Source organism: Ambystoma mexicanum, chromosome 14, assembly GCF_040938575.1.
Source record: "Ambystoma mexicanum isolate Mex_15411 chromosome 14, UKY_AmexF1_1, whole genome shotgun sequence".
Lineage (NCBI taxonomy): Eukaryota > Metazoa > Chordata > Amphibia > Caudata > Ambystomatidae > Ambystoma > Ambystoma mexicanum.
Genome location: NC_090940.1, coordinates 95,585,620 through 95,607,183, shown reverse-complemented (window position 1 = coordinate 95,607,183; position 21,564 = coordinate 95,585,620). Strand labels below are relative to the sequence as shown.

At 48.2% G+C, this 21,564-nt stretch overlaps 1 protein-coding gene across 3 annotated transcripts in view; it reads right to left on the bottom strand.

Annotated features, from left to right (window-relative positions):
- The window catches only part of ACTN1 (actinin alpha 1), a 328,242-nt gene that overhangs the window by 93,720 nt on the left and 212,958 nt on the right, over positions 1 to 21,564 (bottom strand). For all 3 annotated transcript variants that reach the window (XM_069638592.1, XM_069638594.1, XM_069638593.1), the window contains exons 7-8: positions 4,548 to 4,629; positions 1,280 to 1,365 (exon numbers count right to left, since the gene is read on the bottom strand). In XM_069638592.1, the coding sequence (XP_069494693.1) occupies positions 1,280 to 1,365; positions 4,548 to 4,629 (168 nt within the window). The remainder of the gene's footprint in view (positions 1 to 1,279; positions 1,366 to 4,547; positions 4,630 to 21,564) is intronic.

Genomic DNA, 21,564 nt, shown 5'->3' with positions numbered 1-21,564 from the left:
GTCTATACAAATAGGACGAGCATTCTCCCAGGACTGGAGGAATCCTCCAATTGACAGATAGAAAAGCAGATCTGTACCAGGGGAGTGCAACAGCCTGTAGTCAGGGAAGAGTGGATCCAGTTTAGAGCGCGCGTTGCACATCATTCCTTCTTAGTTGGCTATTGAGGATGCCGTGATCAACTGTGTTGAATGAATGTCACAACAAAGCAGAGTTCGCTGCTCCTGGAATGCAATTCTTCTCCACGGCCACACAAAGCAGGATAACAAGAGGCATCGTAACAAAAGTACATTCAAACGCGACTGAGTGGAACCATCAAAAGGGTCCCTGGAACAGGCAGCGATCTTGCCTGTTGCTTCAATTATCCTGACGCTTGGCCTCCATCTGAGATCAAACATCAATGGTCAAGATCTACAAACTTGCAGGTGGAAATTTGTAGGTAACTTCATTCAAATTTTGGTAGCGCACTCAGTCAGGAGGCGTTCCCAATTTTTTTCCATTGAAATTAAATGGCCCAATAGTGGAGAATAGGTCGTGGAAAATGCCCTAAACCCGCTTACGTTTGATGGAAAGTAGGGTGGTTCATCCAGACCATCCACTGGGAAGTTGGAAGAGAAAGTGGGGTGCAGACTCACTTTCCTTTCTCAGTGTGAGACTGCAGATCCGTCTTTGCTTTCTGGTACACGGCTTAATGTTCTACTTACAGTGTACGCCTTCAGAAAATGAGCACCCCACCTGTCTGCTTCCCTGAGCACCTCTTTGTACCTTAATTAATATGTATGAAATGAATGAGAGGCTAAAGTAAACTGATGATAAACCTTCTCCCCTCCCCCTTCCTAGAGGTCGGCGCATGGGCGGGTACTCTTCTCAGCAGAATATCGTCGTTGCTCTGGTAACTACCCGCTATCCATCGAATGTATGAAAGTCAACCCCAGAAGAATTAGGGAAGGAACAGCTACATCAGGGATTGTGGGGAGGCAGGGTTAAAATGTAGAGCATGGTACAAGCAATAATGGGGAGGAAGGCTAAAGAGCGCTGCCCCTCTGCGGTGGGACCTTAGGGCTTCAATGTACTTTTAAGTCTCATCTGCAATTTCCCCAGTTCTCGACCACTCCCCCCAGCTCCCCCACTTCTGCCTCGGTGCCACTTTGAGCAACAGCCAACCCGGCCAAAACAGAGAAGTACCTGGAAGCTAGAAAACAAGAACGAGAGAAAGAAAGGTGTGAACATTAGCAACAGGAACAAGGTGCCACATGGAGGAGGCATGGGCTCCGGGGATACCTTCTGGGCTCCTGAGAAGGCGTGGTAGAAGCTAGACACATAGGTCATGATGGCCTTCTGGTCCGGTCGCGCTGTTCCAACAATGTCTGTTGAGAAAAATCTGAGGTTAAGAGGAGGACAGCTAACCAAGCGAGTAGAGGGAGAAAAAAGACCAGGACTCGTTTAGGACCATGGCTAATGAGGGAGGCTCGGAACACCACAAATCCCTTACATTTGCCCAGACATAAACGGCAAATACAATGATGCTGGATGGGTGAGACCTGGTCTGATACCAGATCGCCTTTGGTGCCTCACCCAACGGACATCTTATTGATCCCAAGATTGCTCCTGGGCGTGTAATGCACAAGTAGACTGAACAGCACATGAATGGGAAAACTAAGCAAGTCTAGGTGAAAAGTGAGATTAAACAATATTAGTCCTGCAAATCCCTCAGAAATAACCTCAGCACACTTAATATGTACATACTGTAAATTTGAAAAACTCTGCAAAAACCACTCCAGGTTAAAACATAGGAATGGGTTAATGTACTATTTTAGCTCCGGTGCTGGTGAACAAGTGCTTAACTGAAGTGGTCAATTATTTAAAAAGTGTATGTTTGACATTAAGCGCATGTCAATATTATTGATGTACATATTTTTTATGTTGCAATTTGGATCCAAGGTATTTTGGGGTCGAAATGTTCATTGGAAGCCCAGTCAGACATCTATGTCCTGCCTTGAGCACCAAGGGCCTCATCAGGAGTTGGGTGGTATTACCGCCGGGGCAATTAGCGTTACCGCCAACCCCCCCCCGGCGCTATTAGTGCCGGATCACTGGTTTCGCAGAGCGGTAAGTCCCCATTTCCCATTGGGGAATTCCCCATTGAGCCCAATGGGGAATTTTCAGCGCTACTACCGGCTCAGAGCTGGGGTAAATCCTGCCAAACCCGTGATTTGGCGGACCCTTAAATGCGGTGGTAATAGCGTTGCTGCTGCATTTAAGGGTTACCACCAAACTCGTGATGAGGCGGTAAGTATTTTAAAACCCAACACACGCCTTTATGTCAATAAGACCCGTTAGCATCCTGTTTTGATGAGCCCTTGTTTTCTTCTAACCGGCTAAACACCTTTTCCATCTTTGCTAGTCTGTTGCACTATTGCGCATTTGCAGATTTAAACTCCACACTTCAATCTTTTTGGTTTGGAGCGAAAATAAGGCCACTTTTTTTGCTGGTGCAACTCCTCACTTGGACCGGAACATTCCATGGCAGATGGGCTGTGATGGACAAAGAGGAGCCATGCCCTAGCAGCCAGGTTGCTGAGTGTGAAAGCGAAGGAGCAAAGTTTACATCTCAGCTTGAGTGATGCTGCACTGTCCTTTTATCTGCCAGTGCTTTTGAACCCCGATTTGTAAGAAAGAGGGGGAATTGTGCATTTGCTAACCTCATCATGATTGGTTGGTTAAGCAATATCGATATAACCAAGAAAGGCATTTCACCTCTAATCAAAACCTTAAAGAGCTGCCACAATTTTTCCAGATGCCTAGTTTTTCCCCTTAAAAAAAAAAGAAATCACTGGACTTAATAGGTTCCTCGCTGACAGTGTTGTAAATTTAAGTTTTCTGTTAATGGACAACGATGGCTGTGGCAATGGAAATGTTTGTCTGGACTGCATTAGCAGAGCCAGCAGTCGAACAAGTCATTTTTAATTTTCATACCCCTTTAATTAAAGGCCTCTGCTCAGAGACTGATCTTCAGCGCCGGAGAGAACTTAAGGGTCAGTACATTGCCCACTCAACACCTGCTCATTACACAAGAGCCCCATAATGGCTACCAAACCGACAGTATTTGTCCTTTTTCAAATTTCACAGAACTCTTGCATTTTGCACAACTAGCCCGGTTCCTTTCTCCTCACAACACCTACACACAGCCCTATAGATAAAGGGTGCATCAGCCACTTTTACTCCCTAGAAATAGGCAAATACTCCAAAAAAATGAAAATGGGGAGTAAAAATACCCCAAACTAAAAATAGGAAACCGACACGTATAACCTTGCACCCCTGCTTTCACCCACAAATCTTCAAAAGGTATGTTTGTGCCAGTAGTGCATGTAGTACCACAGGAAGAAACCACTATTATGACTGCCTGATCGCAAGACTTAAAGATGCATCTTTTACCGTGCATGAAAGAATTATTTTATCCCAAAAAAGTTTTACTCGCTTATAAAATACTCTCATTGGGGAAATGGACTTATATTTTTACTCCCTAAAAAAGAATTTTACTCCCAACTTTAAAACAGGGAGTAAAATACTCCCACTTCCAAATCTTATCTTGAGCACTGCCTACAGGCACAATCAAATGTTAGCCATTAGCCTGCAATCGATTGAATGGGCAAACAAGTTTCAAGGGCATCAAAAGTCATTTGTAGTCCAGTAGAGAAGTGGCTCCAATGACCGTGAAATAATCTCACACTGTAATTTATACACAGTTGCATGCAACTGTTCTACATCTGCACAAAAACAACGCGCCACCCCGACTAAGTGATGCCAATTAAAAAAAAAAAAAAACACTTGGTCCTTTCACCAGGGGTTTTGCTGGGTCTGGAAAAGACCCGGGGCTATGCTGATGTCGGAACTGAGGGCTAGCTAGCCTTTTGGTTGTAGCTCCTGAGATTCTATCCGGGGCTACAACCAAAAGACCAGGGGCTATAGCCCCCTTAGCCCCCCCCACCCCCCAGCAACGCCTCTGAGTTTCACAAACTTTTTAAGAAATGTGGGAAATTGATCGGTGGGCACGAACCCTCTAATGGTTGTGTTACTGCTTTGCTGAAAATGAATATGTTCTATTTCGTCTATGCTTAAAATCTAATTTTTAAAGTCGCGCTCAATCATTTTTCTCTGTAAAGGTAGCTTGCCTTAAAAAGCAAAATAAAAAACAGGTTTTCTTCCTCATATGGTTATTTCAAACAGCTTTCTACGTTTATGCAGTGAGGGCCAAGGGAGAAGGGGGGCAGGGGGCTAAGGAGCATACTAAGCAGTTCATGTTTTATAAAACGAAACACCTCAGAAACAAGCAAAATAAAATTAAGCTACAAATGAAAGCCAAATAGAGGATGTGTGCTTATGGAACTGAAAATGCAGCTGTCTGTGGCATTACGGAGCACCTTGGGCCAGAAGCAAGATGCATTTTTATAGGTGCAGCTCATGCCGCGAAGATGGGCTTTCAAGGCCTTCGAAAACGTGCGGTCAGGCTTGAAGCGCTGCGATCTGGCCAATCGTAACAATCGGTTACCTTCTGCGTCCAGCATTTTGGGGATGTCGAGGTACTTCTCCGCCACATCGAAAGCGGTGTTCAAGTTAGTGAGCGGGTCGTCCTGTAAAGGAGAAGATCATCGAGAAAGCCAATGAGGAGACGCATTTTAGCAGACGTACAGGCAGCTCTATAACCATTCACCAAAAAACTAAGGCTTGTGTCCCAGAGTACTACAACACGTGCTTACCAGTTTTGAGCGATAGGTGCGCATGCGTCTCAAGGAAAAGCCTGCATTATATTGGTGGCAGAACAGTATGTAGGGTCAACGGCTACATGCGCACACAGAAGGTACACCTATAGTACAGTGTGGCTAGATTAGCATATAGTAGCACAGAGATCACAGAAAAATAGAAATATCAAACAAAAATTATTAACTCGAAAAACATTAGGCAGAAACGTGTGTAGGATAAATGGTACAACATACACGTGAAATCAAGAAATGCATTGGTGGGTTAGTAGCAAAAAAGGTGCAATTTCATGTACTACTGTGTCATTGGAAGTACGCAATCATTGCCACTTGACGCCTTGTACCTCCTGTGCGTCTATGGAAAAGGGGGTAGCCGTTGACTACATACTGTTCTGATAGTTCTCTCCCACCCTCCGGAGTCAGGCCCCCTACACAAAAAAGGAGGGTCCTTTGCCCCCTTCTATATTTCAATTTGCATTCTATTGGTGGCAGTATTATTCAAAGTGAATCTACCTGGCCAAATGCTTTTGGCAAAGGGAAATTCTTGCCAGAAGCATAAAAGGCAGTATAGTGAATTCACAGTGGGAAGCGCTCCCGCTGTGGCACCGGTCCTCGGTGCCCGTCCTGAAAGCTATGCACAGGGAACATGCAGTGGTCGAAGTGGTGGGAGCGATTGGAAGCTGTGCTCCTCTATTTTTTTTTGTTTACTGTTCCTATACTTTCATTTGAATAAGAAACCGTCTGGAATGTTTTTGTTTTAAAATAAAAAAGTGTACGAAGTTGAAACTTGCACTTCAGTGCACGACACTGAACATTCCCTTAAACAGTAGGTGTGTGTGTTTCGGGGTTTGGATTGCGTGTGGGGGGCGTGGCGATGGGGTTTGTGGGGAATGGGGCCAGCAGGGACCGTAGTTCCACTACTTCTTTGTGTACACTTCGACCACTGGAAACGCGCATTCGAGACCGCCGTCTTCCAGCTCCAGCCTGCGTTTTGGTGACCAAAAGAGGAGAAAGGGTTTGGGGCTTGGCACCTCCCTCCTGAAATAGGAATGAAATGAAAATATTGGCAGCCACAGGATAAGCCCCGCTTGAAGGGCAATCACTGCCAATATGATTGGCCTTAAAGGCCAAATGTGGGCACTCATGTCAAATGTGTTTGTGGAAGTCCATCTACACATGAATGGAGGGGGGCCTTCAGGTCCCCTTGCACCTGCCTCTAGGCTCCTTAGTGAACCCGTGGGCTAGTATATCGGACATGTTGGCGCAGAAGGCAAGGGGCACTTTCAACAAATTTTGCTCATGCCTCTTTGTAAACTGGACGATGGGTGAATAAATAACATGGTTACTTTTCAAACGGAATATAATAGCAATGTCATGTGTTCATATTGTACGCAGGTGTGATGTGTGACCCTCATGTGTGTATTGCCCCTTTAAGATGTGGGTTCCCCCAACGTGTATTGCCCTTTGAGGTGTCATGACTGTCATGGCCCAAGCTGACACGTGCAACAGAACGGCTGCAGACTCCCAAAGAGGTACAACTGAGTTAGTCTCTCATTAAAGCCTGCAGGCCCACCCCTGTGAGAGCACAGGCCTGCGGGCCATGTTGCCATGGGGCCCTCTCAGCCAGCAAGGTGACAAAGGTCTGTAAGTGCGGGTAGGGTAATCTGCCAGCCCACATAAGGAAAGAATCTAACTACTTACGTTTTCGTAAATTAGTGAAAACATATCTCTTCAACTGACCTCGACTCTCATGACCCACTAAATCCTTGATTCCAGGAACTGTCCCGTCCATTTCTGTTGTCTTTGTGTCCACGTTTCTGCGCCCCGAAACTCGCGAGTTAACGGCGCAATACAAATAATTAAATAAAATAAAAAAGGGTCTGCCCTGCCCCCCGCCCATATAAGACGGGATGTTCCCCGGCAACCCCCTGAGGTACTGGGCCTCCAAGGTGCTGATGTCCCATAGCACCCACAGGGGCTTGATGCCAATAGCCGGCCCCCACAACAGTAGGCCATTTATATCCTGAGCATATTTTTGTTTGACTACACAGCTTCAGGCATTAGCCTGGGGCTTGAGCCATGATTTTGTGCCCACGGTCTCATGCTTTCAGGGTCACTGTATGGTACCATTGCAGATGGCCTGCACCTAGCCGCTCCCAGCCCTGGGCAGCCTGTAATGAAACAGTTTCAAGAAGGCTAGAGGTTTCCTGTCTCCAGAAGGGGAGAGGGTGGTGGGTGGGTGTGGGGAAATGGTGCCTCCAGCCTCTGCACTTCTACACTGTAGCAAAAGCAGCCGCCTAAGTGGAGTGTGGCGGAGGCACTCTAAAGGCAAGAGTGCAAGCAGTGCTTTGCCTCTGCATGCACAGCTGCACACCAAGTGTGCATGGAGTCCTGCACTGGGATACATTGCATGTGAAAGACAGTATCAAAACAATATGTCGAACATTACATGTGATTTTCGTATAATCCACCTCCCTCCCTATCCTTAGCCTAAGGTGCGGGCGGGAGGGTTCTACCCCTCATCGTCTGCGGCTGGAACAAAGAGGGCTACTTCCCCCTGCTCCCACTGTTATGTGACCCCACCCCACTACTACCACCACCACCACCACGGGCAGCCCCTCACACCTGCCTGTTCCCACACTACGCCCTCTTCTCTTGACCTCCCTCCCCGCTTTTCCCATGCTGCCCTTCCCCATTGTCACGTCAGAGCTCTCCCATCCGGGGGGAGTCAACCCACTACGTGGGTGGGCCTCCAAGGCCTTGCATCACCGTACACCACTTCTCCCATACACCATTAAGAAACATACAATCTGCCTGAACCACATGCACTTTCTACTTGTGCGTCAATGGCGAGTGGGTTTTGCGTACTCTGCAAATACTTCCCTGCGACAGTCCTTTAATGTATGCCTTATCCGGGTTACGGAAATAGCGGTCCACAGTGCCACAGAAACCCAGACTGCTCCAGCCCTTCTAGGCCAACCAATGGCAGTCAAGCTCTCCACAGGTAGCACGAATCAGAGCTCAACGGTGACAGCAGCAGCTGGGGGACATTTTCCAAACCTTGCAGACCATTGCTAGACAAACATCTGTTACCTGTCAACAGCGCCGAGATGCCCCTCTGGCGGCGAACATGCACTCTACAAATAGTCCAGTTATGTTATGGAAGTAGACATGTTTTACATTATTCAAGCAATTGAATCGGCTACACTGCCAGACAGACTGCACTGCATCCAGCCTTGAGATACATTCCAGGGATTAGAAGTTCAGGTGCCAGGCCAAACTGCTCCACTCGATGTCAAAACACCCTTTGGGAGGCAGTTTGATGAGGCCATGCAGAGGGTTCCCAATCAGGAGAAGTTCCCAACCTATTAAGCTTGTTGACCCTTCCCTACTGCAAACATGAGGGGTACAGCATTACAAGATCCCATAGCTCCGTACGATACAACATATGCTTCAACAAGGGAAGATCTGCAGAGAAAATGTGCACAATTCTAAATGGGGGCCTACATCCTTGTTTCACACAGCAAGGTTTCCTTCTCCCAAACATCTGTACAGATCTTCTCCTAGCAAAGCTCCAAGAGGGTTCACCATGTTGCTGGAATCAATCTATCGCCTTGGCGGTGGTTCTACGTCCGTGCTCATTTTAGTGGGCTTGAAAGTCTTAAGAAGTGGCCGCTAATAGGATCAATGGATTAGATTTCGGAATTAATCGAAATTACAATCTAGCTGGGCTCACAGAATGCCAGCCTTTGCACCCCCATAACTCCCACCACACTTAGACGTGCAAGCCTAGCTATGAAGTACATCCGACAGCTTGATATGGGAGGAAGCACCCATATTTTGCAAACAAACTAGAACAATCAGAAAGACACTTCTTATCTTGGCAAACTATTCAATCTTCTCGCAGAGATAATGGGATCGACCACTTCCTTCCCTGACGAGATAGCAGGGGCAAAGGGCATTCTCGCTGACCACCCACATGTAAGGCATCTGGGGTGGCATCGCAGGAAGCAGCCTAGAGTCTGCATTTCAAGATGCCTTGCATTCTAGCACGACGATGCTCTGCATTCTAGCACGACGATGCTCTGCATTCGAGCACGAAAGATGCTATGCAATATTTTGCAGTAGTTTCACTAGGGGCGACCAGAATTCTCCAAAACATTTTAACTCTTGCCACAGAAATGCTTAACGCAAGGACAGTTAATCCTAATTAGAGTAGGACAGATGGGTCTGCAAACATTGGCCCTCCAGATGTTGTGGACCGACTCCCATGATCCCGAGGTATTAAATATGGCGGGCAGGGGGCTCATGGGAGTTGTAGCCCAAAACATTTGGATAGTAAATGATTGCAGACCCTGCATTAGAGGGATGATGTTGGAAGTAAAGTCATAGGGCACAGCCCCGGAGAGAGCCGCAAATTCCCCTTTGAAAAGTGCGACTACCGTGTTTAAGGTATGTTTCAAATATCATGGCATCACGATAAGTGAAGGCCGGCTTGGTTCACTTTACGAGGCGGGCGGCCTAGTCTTTTGAAAGATCACTATTACGCCATATGACTTTGGAGATGCGAGCACGCTACCCCAAGAACTTGCCATTTATGCAACGTTCTCTGTTGGTTATCGAGGGACGGGTTGCATCCCATTTGGTGCCTTAGCAAAGAGCAGCAGGTGTGTGTAATAGAAGCATATGATGGAGCGCAGCGCGACGGCTGATCCGGATAGGGTTGTAATAGACCCGTCCTGTCCGTGGTCTGCAGAACACTATTTGGCTCCACCCGACACAGGACCAGTTAGAAGCGAGGGTTGATGAATGCAACCCTTTAGCTAATGTGGGGAGCCCCATTATCCTTTATATTTTTATTCCATTTAAGGAGTCTGCAATTGTAAATGTGGTTTTGTTTTTCCTTCCCAGTGGACTCGTCCTCTGGAAAGAAGATGTGTTTACACTTCTCGACTACATCCGCTCTCTTTCAATTCAGTCAGTGTTTGTATATTTTTCACCACTGGTTTACGGGTGCGAAATTGGGAACAGGTAGATTTCATTCGTCTTTTAGGCAAGCCTGTTGATTGTTTCGGCGGGTTTTGACGACATCCTTACCCTACTCCAACAGGAGATGTTCAAGTGTTCATTTTTATTAAAAAAAAGAAATCACTTAGTATCACTTGTGGATTATTCAATTATTCGGATTGATTTCTTTTGTGTTTTAGGATATGGTTTTTCCAGTCCTGATGAAATCGTGGACTATTGCATCTTGATCCATGCTGAAACTAGTCAGCGGGATAGGTTTTGGAATACCTCCTCGTGAGCTCATCATAGGCGACAGCTATTGGCATTGTGTTGTCTCTGCCAGTAGACTGATTATACGGGTCTGTGATATTTTAGAGAAACCCACAGAATTATCCATGTGCCCAATGAGGACCGACAATATGGGTCCGTTATCCCTTCCATGTATTTAGCGGATTGCTTATGTAAGCAATTATTTTTGTGGATTGAAGCACTTTGATGCACGTATTTGCCAGAAGTATTTTTTATCTGTGTTGGAAGCGTGTCTTGTATTTATCAATCACCAATGGTGTTCTTTAACATCTATTGTGCAATGTGTTTGTAATATTAATTAATAAATCCATGTGTTCCATTTATCCTCCTTGTGACGCTCACATGTGATTATAAAAACCGATGGATAGCTACTTTATAGCATCTGATATTTATTAGAATATACAGTTTTTGTATAGCTGCTTCAGCGTTGTTGGTGTAGGTCGCGACACAGTGTAGCAATGGTTTTCGATGCTATGTGATTTTATCACAATTAGAAGGATTTTTCAACAAACCCAAAACAGTGAAAAATAACTACTGCATTTCTTTTTGCTCTATTTGGAGGGGGTGGGGGCGGGGGGGGGTTCGGCGGGCTCATCCCCCACACCCCATGACACTCACCCCCCCACCCCCCTGTTTCCCTACGAGTTTAAGACCACCCCCACCCCCTCTCAGCCCCATATATACTTTTTTTAAATAAAAAAAATAATGAAAAAAAGAAGTGTTCTTTTGCCGTTTTGGGTTGGTTAAACAATCCCTCTCTGGTTTTTTTTCCATTATAGTCACTGGATACCCACTTTTCGCTTCGGAATACCACCAGCGACACGAGGGCTTGCATCTCCGCAGTGGCGAGATATGGGTTTAACCAGAAATACATCACAAATTGGTAAAGGGGGCTGCTGGCAACAAGGAGGCCAGAGGCAAGACATTACCCAGGTGCCCTCTGCCCCCTCCCAGGATGTGGGGGCATCGATTTCAAAATATTGCGGCAAGGAAATAGAGCAGCACCAATCTATAATTTTGGCTGAATTCCAGTTGAATTAAAATAGTAATGGGTAGCGGCCGAACCTACAGAATTCCTTTGTTATGCCCTCCTGAATGAAGACCCCCCTATGGCGGAGTGTGGGCACACTGGCATTGTGGGCATCAATAGTGCAAAATGATGCTGCTTTTATGTTTTATGCTTATTATTGGGTGGCCAACAAGAACCTCTGCCTCAACGACCACAAAATAGGGGTTTACCTCAACGCGGAGCTCACCATGTCTAAGAACATCCATAACCTTGCCTCCTCTACAGCTTACACCTCCAAACTCATTGCACTGAGTAAACCATTTCTTCCCATTAATAACTGCCTCACGTTTGCCAGAGCCCTGATACTACACAAACTGGAGTATTGCAATGTCCTCCTTGAGTGCATGTTACCTACCAACCTAGCCAAACTGCAACTTCTACAAAATAAAGGACTACGTGCGGCACTGGGACTCCGTCGATCGGATGACATCACGGCAGCACGCACAGAAGCTCAGTGGCTGCTCATTAAAGCCTGTATTGACTTGCACCCCTCTGCATTGCCCACCCGCTGTATCAATAAAGCAGCCCCCCCTAATCCAAATAACAGCATCACTAAGACACCAGGCACTCTCCCCTCCATTCATCGAACCACACCACCTAGGTTACTTCTCGATTCAAACATTCCAACGCAGGTAGCGCAAGTTTCAGGTTCACACCGACCACTTTCTGGAACTTTCTACCACCCTATATCAGAAACGAGCCCTACAATGATGCCTTCAAGAAACTTGCGAAAACGTGGCTGTTCGATAAATACGATGAACTTCTGTTACGATGGCACTCCTTTGTCACACCCTTCCACCTGACCCGTACTATCTTTCCATGCTGCTATTTGTTGAATACTTCATGCTTGCGGTTTCTCGTAAACACACCGATACCCCTGGGTTTGGGCGTTACATAAATGCTATAAATAAATATTAAAATGAATGCCAGGCTTATAAGAGGCTACAAACCTCAGTCAGTTAGTGGCACATTTGAAGATGAATTGCAAATAGTACGGGTAGCATCAGCAGAACCACCTCATAGATATGCCCGTTTTCAATGTCATAAGCCAAAGCTCCCAGACAATCATACAATCTGTTCTTTATATTAGTCACTGCAGAGAATGTTCCAGGTTGGCGGCCAAGCCTCACCTCTGATTGTAACGTGTCAACAAACAGGTGCACATCGCACCCATGCCTTTGCCGCTTACCCTGTTATTTGATATATTTTGGAAACAAGCTTCTGGAAGAGGAGACACATACAGGATAAATACAGCCAACCAACAGCTCAATTAAGGATCCTGGGTCATGTTGACGTGTAGAACGGCGAGCACAAGCCTCTCGTTTTGATCCTGGTTTGTGCAGGTAGATTATGACTTGCAAGGGCTTGCAAAGCCACCTCCTTGCTTTGATCGCTGGATTCAGTAAAGCTTACATTTATACTATTTCATGGAGATAATCCAGCAAGAGCGAGGATCCGTGGCATCAATTCTGCAAGGTTTGGGGTGACATGCGCAGAGATATTGACCATGAGGAATACAGATGGCTGTGATGGGACTTCAACGGATTGCTTCAATAAGCACAGATCAAGTGCCGACTGCAAGATCATAGGTTCTCCTACTTCTAACATATAGTATTGTAGTCGTCAAGTATATAGTGCAATTTCCTCATTTGTATGGCCTCAATGCGCTTTGTGGTTGGAACGCCCTCTCGGACCGCAGTCCATGTATGGGAAAGTTCTAAAAGTTTCTTAATATGTGTGTGTGCACTCTGCCAGATTAGGATTTAAAGGGCTGGCTGGGCCCTAGTAATTACTACCCATTTGCACCTCGATTCCACTAAACCTCTCTCCTCTGCATCTTAAAAGGTTCAGAACGGAGTCTAATTATGTGAGAAAGCCACCTGGTTCTCGCCCAGTGCACATGTGTGCTTGTGCCACCATGTGGTATTCAGCGCAGATACCAAGAGGTAAAGACCCCTACAGTGCCCCAGGGTGGAGCGCTCTAGTCCTGGGGGTACTAATTGGGAGAGGTTCAGCAGGTGGGGGAGCGGCTAAGCAGTGCCGTGCAGATTTGCTAGCGCTTGATATAACATGATAGGTTATTTATAATGCACTTAATACCCAGTGGTTTCTTTCTTGCCATCAGCCAGTAGTTGGGGGCATGAGGAGGCAGATTTACAGCAGCAATCAGCGAGGCAGGTAAGGGCGCGACCCCGAGATCGAGCATGGAGAGGACAGATTGCAGGCAAGGGTGGCCCCGAGATTGTGCTCGAGTATGAAGTTGACAGCTCACATGTTATGTTATGTTACTTGAACTTATACCGCGCACATCCACTCGAGGGCATCTTGGCGCTAGGATTTACCTATACAGGCTAACGTAACAAAGTTTTCAGCAAACGCTGGAATTGTAGACGACTCGGTACGCCCAAGGGCCACTGGGAGATTGTTCCACAGTTTACCAGCGGCAACCGAGAATGCCCAGCCCCACACCCTGCACAAGTGGAATTTGGGAATAACAACAAGACAAGCATTTCCGGAGCTGAGCGCTCACTCGGGGATGTACGGCAGAAATGGGTCTTGAAGATACTCTGCCCCCTGGCGATAGTACACCCGGTGGACCAAACACAAGGATTTAAATGTAATCCCTTTGGCCACCGGGAACCAGTGAAGAGATCGTAGTGCAGAGCTAATATGGGAGCCATACGGGGTAGAAGTAGCTACCCGTGCAGCAAGATTCTGCAACAGCTGCAACCGATAAATCAAACCAATTGGCCGGGCCAGGAACAGGGCATTGCAAAAGTCCAAATGGCTCATAACCAGTGATGCAACTACCATGGGGCGCAGATGGATTGGTATAAATGTTAACACGTTGCAAAGCACTTGAAGCAGAAAATGACCCGTTTTCCAGACTGCACTAACCTGGGGAGTAATAGAAAGGGAAGAGAAGAGATAGACTCCCAGATTCTTGACCACCGTCACTGGAATGGGAGAATTACCCAGTGCAGATGGCCAGAAGGAAGCAGCCCAGGAAGTTCAGTCAGCAGAAGAACCCAACACCAGAAACTCGGTCTTATCCCTGTTGAGCTTCAGTCAATTGTTGTCCATCCGGCCCTTCACAGCCACCAGGCAACGGAGACAACACCTCAGTTTGACCCAAGATCAAAGCGGACCAGAATATGGGTGTCGTCAGCGTTAGAGTAACACTGGAAGCAAATGAGCCCAACCAAAGGGTCAACATAGATGTGCAATAACATCGGAGACAGGGCAGAGCCTTGGGGGACACCACGAGAAAGCACGGGAGAAGACAGAAAAGGAGGAAGAGACAGTGATTGGCTTCCATCGGTCAGGAAGGATGTAAACCAGACCAGGACGGGACTGGAGAGGCCTGCTGCGACCAGGCGGCTGAGCAGGATGGATTGGTTGACAATGTCAAAAGCCGCTGACAGATCCAATATTATCAGGGCACCCACTCCTCCACAGTCAACCAGCCTGGCCAGATTGTCAACTACGGACACCAGGACACACAGTTCCCCGACCTGGCCGGAACCCTGATTCTGAAACGGGTCAAGAGAAGAAGCAGTTTCTAGAAAGGAAGAAAGAAGAGGCGAAACCAAGACTTCCAGTAATTTCATGAAAGAAGGAAGACGAGAGGTAGGTCGAAAATTAGCCAGAACATGCATCTAGTGAGGGTTTTTAAAAAAGGGAACAATATGGTACGACATCCTTTCATCGCCTGCATGTTCATCCCCAGGCATTTTAATGTGCACACTCCATCGAATGTGTGCATCGAATTTTTTAGGGGGTGGGGTTGGGAAAGGGCAGATAAGGGTTTTGGCAGGTAGGCAATAGCCAAAAATAAGTGTGGGAGGGGGGATTGGGGTGGCTGACCCCCCCCCCCATTCTTATTTTTTTAAAATGAACAATGAGCATTTTCGATGGAATGTGCAAGTTAAAACGACAGGGGATGAAATTACAGGCGATGAAATGACATGGAACCAACAATATATAGCTTGGGCTCCCCAGGGATGCAGCCAGACGGACAGGAAAAATTAATTGCTTTAGTCACCAAGGGAATATACCAGGCATGAGGTCTTTAAGAACACAAAGATAGACCGGATCCGACGGAGCAGCAGACTTAAGTTTGCAAACTGCCCTAGAAACGGCCTCACTAGAGAACTCTGGGAAAAAGAGACCAAGAGTGGAAAGCCACCAGCACACTTTCTGCCAGGGCATGAGTAGTAGCAGACTTCCCACCAAGCAGAACATTTTTGCGAATTTCCACAATTTATGTAGAAAAAAAGTCAGACAACGAATCACACAAGTTGAGTGAGTCACAAGGGGCGTAAAACACGCAGTAGAAGAAAATAACTTCACTCCTGCAAATAGCTTCCTGGACTGAAGCAGAGCCGGCTCTACTTTTCTAGTAAGAACATGGAACAATGGGGCCACTATTCAAAGAAAACATATGCAACATCAAAAAACTGCCTTGTAAGGGGCTTTGGTCGCAATTACTTATACAGGTAGAATGAGATTCAGGCGGTGTCACAGTCTATTATAACAAGATGTTACCAGCAGCCGCCTGAAATAAGGACACCATTTACACCGGACGCCTGAAACAAAGGGAACCTCGATGAATAATGATCTTTTTTGCTCACAACTCTCAATGCAACCCTCATCAGGCTTATAAAAGCACCACAGGGCAGATTAAGCATTCAGTGAAGTGTTTGAGCCCTGAGGAAGCACAAGGGTTGGCTGTCTGCTCCGCATCTCCTGAATTTATACCTCTGAAATGTAATCTTTTTCAACCCCAATTGGTCTGGTGTTCTTATCAATTCATATAGTGCTCATGTCTGGAAACCACATGAAATGTGGTGACAGACTAGGAGCTAAAAGCATGTCAATTCTTTAAGAGGACACAAGAATGGGAGTCCAGGTCACTGGACAACAGTGGCCAGCCAAGAGACGTCAGTATACACGATACTGGGGCGGCTATAGTACCCCCATACACCTAGCGCGTGAGGGTAGCATTTTCACAGTTTTTTGTTCCATTTAGAGCAGCTGCCAAAGATAAACAAAGCACTGGGTGGAGTGTGGAGCGTATGCACATAGGTGGTTAAGCATGAGCACATCGCCTTACGGCCACTTAGCGGTGAATGCATTAAGTTATGTTTACGGTTAACAGGAGAGCAGTCGCTTGCCACACCCAAGGGGCCTTCCATTATGGGGAAAGCAGACAAGGCAGCTTTTCTAGGCAGCAGACTGCTGTTCAGCAGCAACGGGCACCCGCGTGCAAATTTGGACTCTAAACACTGCACGTGTTGTAAAAGTGGTGCTCAGCCTATCCTCCATTGTCAGAAGGACAATTACATCTTGGTAGACTTCATGCCACCTTTCCACCCACCCAGCATTTCCTTGGTTCATTAGGTCAACACACAGTAGGTTTTCCTTTTAATAAAAAGAAAATACTGAAGGCAATTCCCGACCCAATATCAAAGGGTCAGGGAGCCAACCCCCCCCACCCCCCAACACGGGGTGGATGGAGACCCCTCTTAACCTGGGGGAAGGAGGCCTACCAGAGTCTTTACCAGAGCCAGTCCTGCCCCAAAGGCGGGCGTGGGAGTTAGAAGGGACTCACAGTCTGTCCCCTCTTACTTGTCCCTGGCTATGAGAATCGAGTGCTTTTATTGCCCCAATCCCTTTTCTTGTCCCATCCCATGTTTGTTCCACAGGAATACAGCACCCAGACGGCCTGGCAGTGGATCGAGTGAGCAACCCAACCAGGAGTGCCATGCAAACAACTGCAGGACCACCCCACTACCCACAGATCCAACCTGCAACTCAAACACTCTACATGTCCTGGACTGCAACCTGGGCTTTGCCTTCAGCAATCTGGACACCATGCACGACATGGGCTGCAACCATGCTTAGACTTTCAGCGAGACAGCAGAGCATTCCGTGTATCCAACCAGCAATCTGGACGCTCCTTTTCATCGGGACCCAGACTTTATAATTGACTATACGTTGACAATTTCTTTTTGTGTGTATTTTATTTGGGATTTATAAAGCGCTTTAAGCCAAAGCACTGTACATAGATTCTTAAAAGCGGTACAATAAAATGAAAATACGAGCGAGAATAGAACAGCAATCAGCCTTGTATTTCAGTATGCAGTAAATAGGCCTTCAGTGAGGAGTGGAGTAAACAGTATGAAGAAATAGAGGGAAGAGAAAGTTGAGTCGAGCATGGAAAGAAAGCCAGCCAAGAGTTGGGAGAGAAGAAACCATTGACTCATGCAGAGAGAAAACGAAGACGGAGGCATTGAAAACTGATTTCAGGCGGGCAAGACGAGAGAGACTGAAAAGAAAAGTCGAGAAAAGATGAATGAAGAGATCAGAAGTTTTGTTACATCAAAAGCTAAGAAAGGACAAGCTTTACGGATATTGTACAAGTGATAACGACAGGGACGAGACAAGAGGGAGATATTCTGAAAAAAAGATAGATCACAATCAAAGTAAAAGTCCCAAATTAGGAGCTGTAGAAGAAATGGGACGATGAGAAGGAGGAACACAAATTGAGGAGGAAGGAAGAGGAAATGGAACAGTGTTAGCAGGAAAAAAAGGATTACATCAGTTTGGCAGCATTTAATACCAAGAAACGTTCTGTCATCCAAGAACTGTTAGCTAAAAGACATGTAGAGAGTTTATTGTGAACTTCAGGAGTGAAAGAAAAGAAAGACATGAAAAGTTGAGTATCATCCTCATAAAAGTAGCGAGAAAGACCGAACAATGAAATAGCATGAGCTAAAAAGGAGAATTGTAGAGGGAAAAAAAGGAATGAGCCAAGGACAGAGTGCCTTAGGGAACACCATGGACAAGAGGAAGTGTGTCAGAGGTCAGAAGTTGATCCAGCCGAAGAGACAGAGAATGTCCTTTGGGATGGATATTAGCTGGAACCAAGAGAACAGACCCCGAGAACCCAAAAGAAGAAAGAAGTCAGAGAGAGTGATCGTCAGTGTCAAAAGCCGCAGACCTTTCTAACAGAATACGCAAACATGAGTGTTTAGAGTAACGTACAGAAAGTAAAGAATTAGAGACAGAAAGAAGAGCGGTTTTATTAGAATGAAAAGGCTGAAACCCAGACCGAAAGCAGGTAAGTATAGAATTATCTGAGACAAAAATGGAAACGAGAGTAAACAAGACGTTTGAGTAGTTTAGAAGGACAGGGCAAAAGAAATAGGACGAACATTAGAAGCCAGGAAAGGGTAAGAAGAAGGTTTTTTAGAATAGGAAGAATAGAAGAGCAGGCAGTCCTTTCAAAATGCCGGCAAACCCACCTCAACCAAGGCTTGAAGCCAGCTATGTATGCTAGTATACCTGTAATCCGGCCACTGGGGGGGGAGGGGGGGAAAGGTTGCCGGTTGGCACGGGAAACCAGCTGAGGGAGAAAACCAATTCAAAGGCAAAGGGGACGATAAAAGGGGCCACAGGAAACAGGAAGGCATGTGTTACTCGGGTGAGGTCAAAGTTGGAAAAGGAGGAACAAAAGAACAAGCAGAGGAAGGACTGTACAGGAGTGTGGAGAAGGATTGCTAGAAACCTGTGCAAGGTGAGGTATTGATTGGTGGGAGAAAATGGTACTTGGGTGTGAATGTGCGTGCAAGATGAGTGACAAAGTAGGAGGTGAAAGTACATGGGAAGGTGATTAGGAGTGTAAGAGGGTGACTGGGGAGAAAATGTGGGTGGAGTGTAGAGTAGTAATGTGGTGAGGAGAGAGAGGTAATAGTAGTAGAGAGTAAAGGAGGATGGGAGTAAGAAAGAACATGACAGGAACAGACTGGAAGACCAAAAGGAGGGAGAGAAAGGAGTGAACCGAAGCAGGGGGGAAGAGAGCAGACGGGGGGAGGTTGGGGGGGGAGATCAGACAGGGGAGGGGGAGAGAGCAGACAGGGGGAGGAGAGCAGACACGGGGGGGAGGAGAGCAGACAGCGGGGGGAGGAGAGCAGACAGGGGGGGAGGAGAGCAGACAGGGGGGGAGGAGAGCAGACAGGGGGGGAGGAGAGCAGACAGGGGGGGGAGGAGAGCAGACAGGGGGGGAGGAGAGCAGACAGGGGGGGGAGGAGAGCAGACAGGGGGGGGAGGAGAGCAGACAGGGGGGGGAGGAGAGCAGACAGGGGGGGGAGGAGAGCAGACAGGGGGAGGAGGAGAGCAGACAGGGGGAGGAGGAGAGCAGACAGGGGGAGGAGGAGAGCAGACAGGGGGAGGAGGAGAGCAGACAGGGGGAGGAGGAGAGCAGACAGGGGGAGGAGGAGAGCAGACAGGGGGAGGAGGAGAGCAGACAGGGGGAGGAGGAGAGAGAGCAGACCGGGGGGGAGGAGAGAGAGCAGACCGGGGGGGGAGGAGAGAGCAGACCGGGGGGGGGGGGAGAGAGCAGACCGGGGGGGGGGAGAGAGCAGACCGGGGGGGGGGGGAGAGAGCAGACCGGGGGGGGGGGGAGAGAGCAGACCGGGGGGGGGGGGAGAGAGCAGACCGGGGGGGGAGGGGGGAGAGAGCAGACCGGGGGGGGAGGGGGGGGGAGAGAGCAGACCGGGGGGGGAGGGAGGGGGGGGGAGAGAGCAGACCGGGGGGGGGGAGAGAGCAGACCGGGGGGGGGAAGAGAGCAGACCGGGGGGGGGGGGAAGAGAGCAGACCGGGGGGGGGGGGGAAGAGAGCAGACCGGGGGGGGGGGGAAGAGAGCAGACCGGGGGGGGGGGAAGAGAGCAGACCGGGGGGGGGGAAGAGAGCAGACCGGGGGGGGGGAAGAGAGCAGACCGGGGGGGGGAAGAGAGCAGACCGGGGGGGGGAAGAGAGCAGACAGGGGGGGAGAGCAGACAGGGGGGAGAGCAGACAGGGGGGGAAGAGCAGACAGGGGGGGAAGAGCAGACAGGGGGGGAAGAGCAGACAGGGGGGGGAGAGCAGACAGGGGGGGGGAGAGCAGACAGGGGGGGAGAGCAGACAGGGGGGGGGAGAGCAGACAGGGGGGGGAGAGCAGACAGGGGGGGGAGAGCAGACAGGGGGGATAGCGGAAGGGAGGAGAAGGATGGATCAGGGCGAGGCATACAAGGACGTGCAAGGAATGGACCAAGTGTTTGAAAGACACCTCTTCTTCTACTATACGATTGTGGGAGTGAGGTTAAGGTGGCTTGGTGGGGGGCACCCAGGGGAGATGAGAGAGAGGGATGGCCCTTAGTGAGCCCCTTTTCCATTATTTCCCTAAAACATCCTGAACTGCTTCAAAAGTGGGTGTGCTCTTGAAGCCAGAAGCCATCTGTCGTACCAACCACTGGCAAGGGATACAGTATACAAAGCTATGGCACACGTCACACTCCCTTCCACTGGAGTCCTTGGGCGTGCATGGGGCGCACATCCGAGGAGGTTAGCACTTTGGGTGGCTTTGCTCGTTTTCCTCCTAGCTAGGCTGCAGCACACAGACTTTCCTCCAGCTCTTACTAGTGTGCCTTTGTGTAAACAAAGATCTCTTTTTAATATGCACCTGCCCAGGTCAAGGTGGTTTATCTGGTTTTCCAGCTTTGGACCGGAAGTTGTAGCCCAGAGAGCAAGCACAGTGCTGTGCCGTTACTGGCAGAAAGGGCCCAGCTCTCCTTGGTGGGGACTTAGCACAGAACAAAGGCGTTCCGACTGAGTGGACTAGTGCTGTCGCAGTTGTTTGCGGAGGATATAAGAACTTAGTAGGCAGGAAACGGATGCCTAAAAGTATAGCCTCTGGCGGTTTAATGAGCTCAGTGGTGTGTTGGGCTATCTTTCGGAGCTTCTAAGGTCAGCATTTCAGTGGATTTGCATTGGGTCCGCGGAGGAGCCGATGAAGTCTCCACCAGCGCTCCTGCTTTTACCGTCAAGCACAAGTCCATTGGGGCTCAACGCACACATGCTTCTGGGTTTGCTCCAAAACTGCTTTAGTGCTTTAGCAAGTCCTGGGATAACAACCCCCCCCCCCCAATCCACCCTCCACAGGTTTACTCCCTCAGCATCTGAGGTTTATCATTTTAAAACGAGAATGATCATTTTGAATTGGGCGTTCATGGTTTTCCCAGTACGCTCCGGTTTAAGCTTGTGGTTTCCATCCCCTTGGAACTTTCCACAATCACCAGGTTTTGGGATATGCTGGTAACGTTCTAACGACTGGTTAGAGAACCAACCCTTCCTCAGACTCCTAGGGCATCTATCACGATCTGAGAAAGGCCATGAGATGGGTTGTGCAGAATGGCACGGGTAGATGTTTGCCCACCCACTGGCTTCCTATTGCTGTGGCTCCTCCTCGTCACTGTGCGACCGCTGCAGAACAATCCTGACAAAGACCATTGTCTACAACTGCAGGGTGGGAATTGTGATGATGGAACATAAACACCTCTGCCCCCCCACACCCCTCTCCCTCCCTCCTAATGCCTCCCACC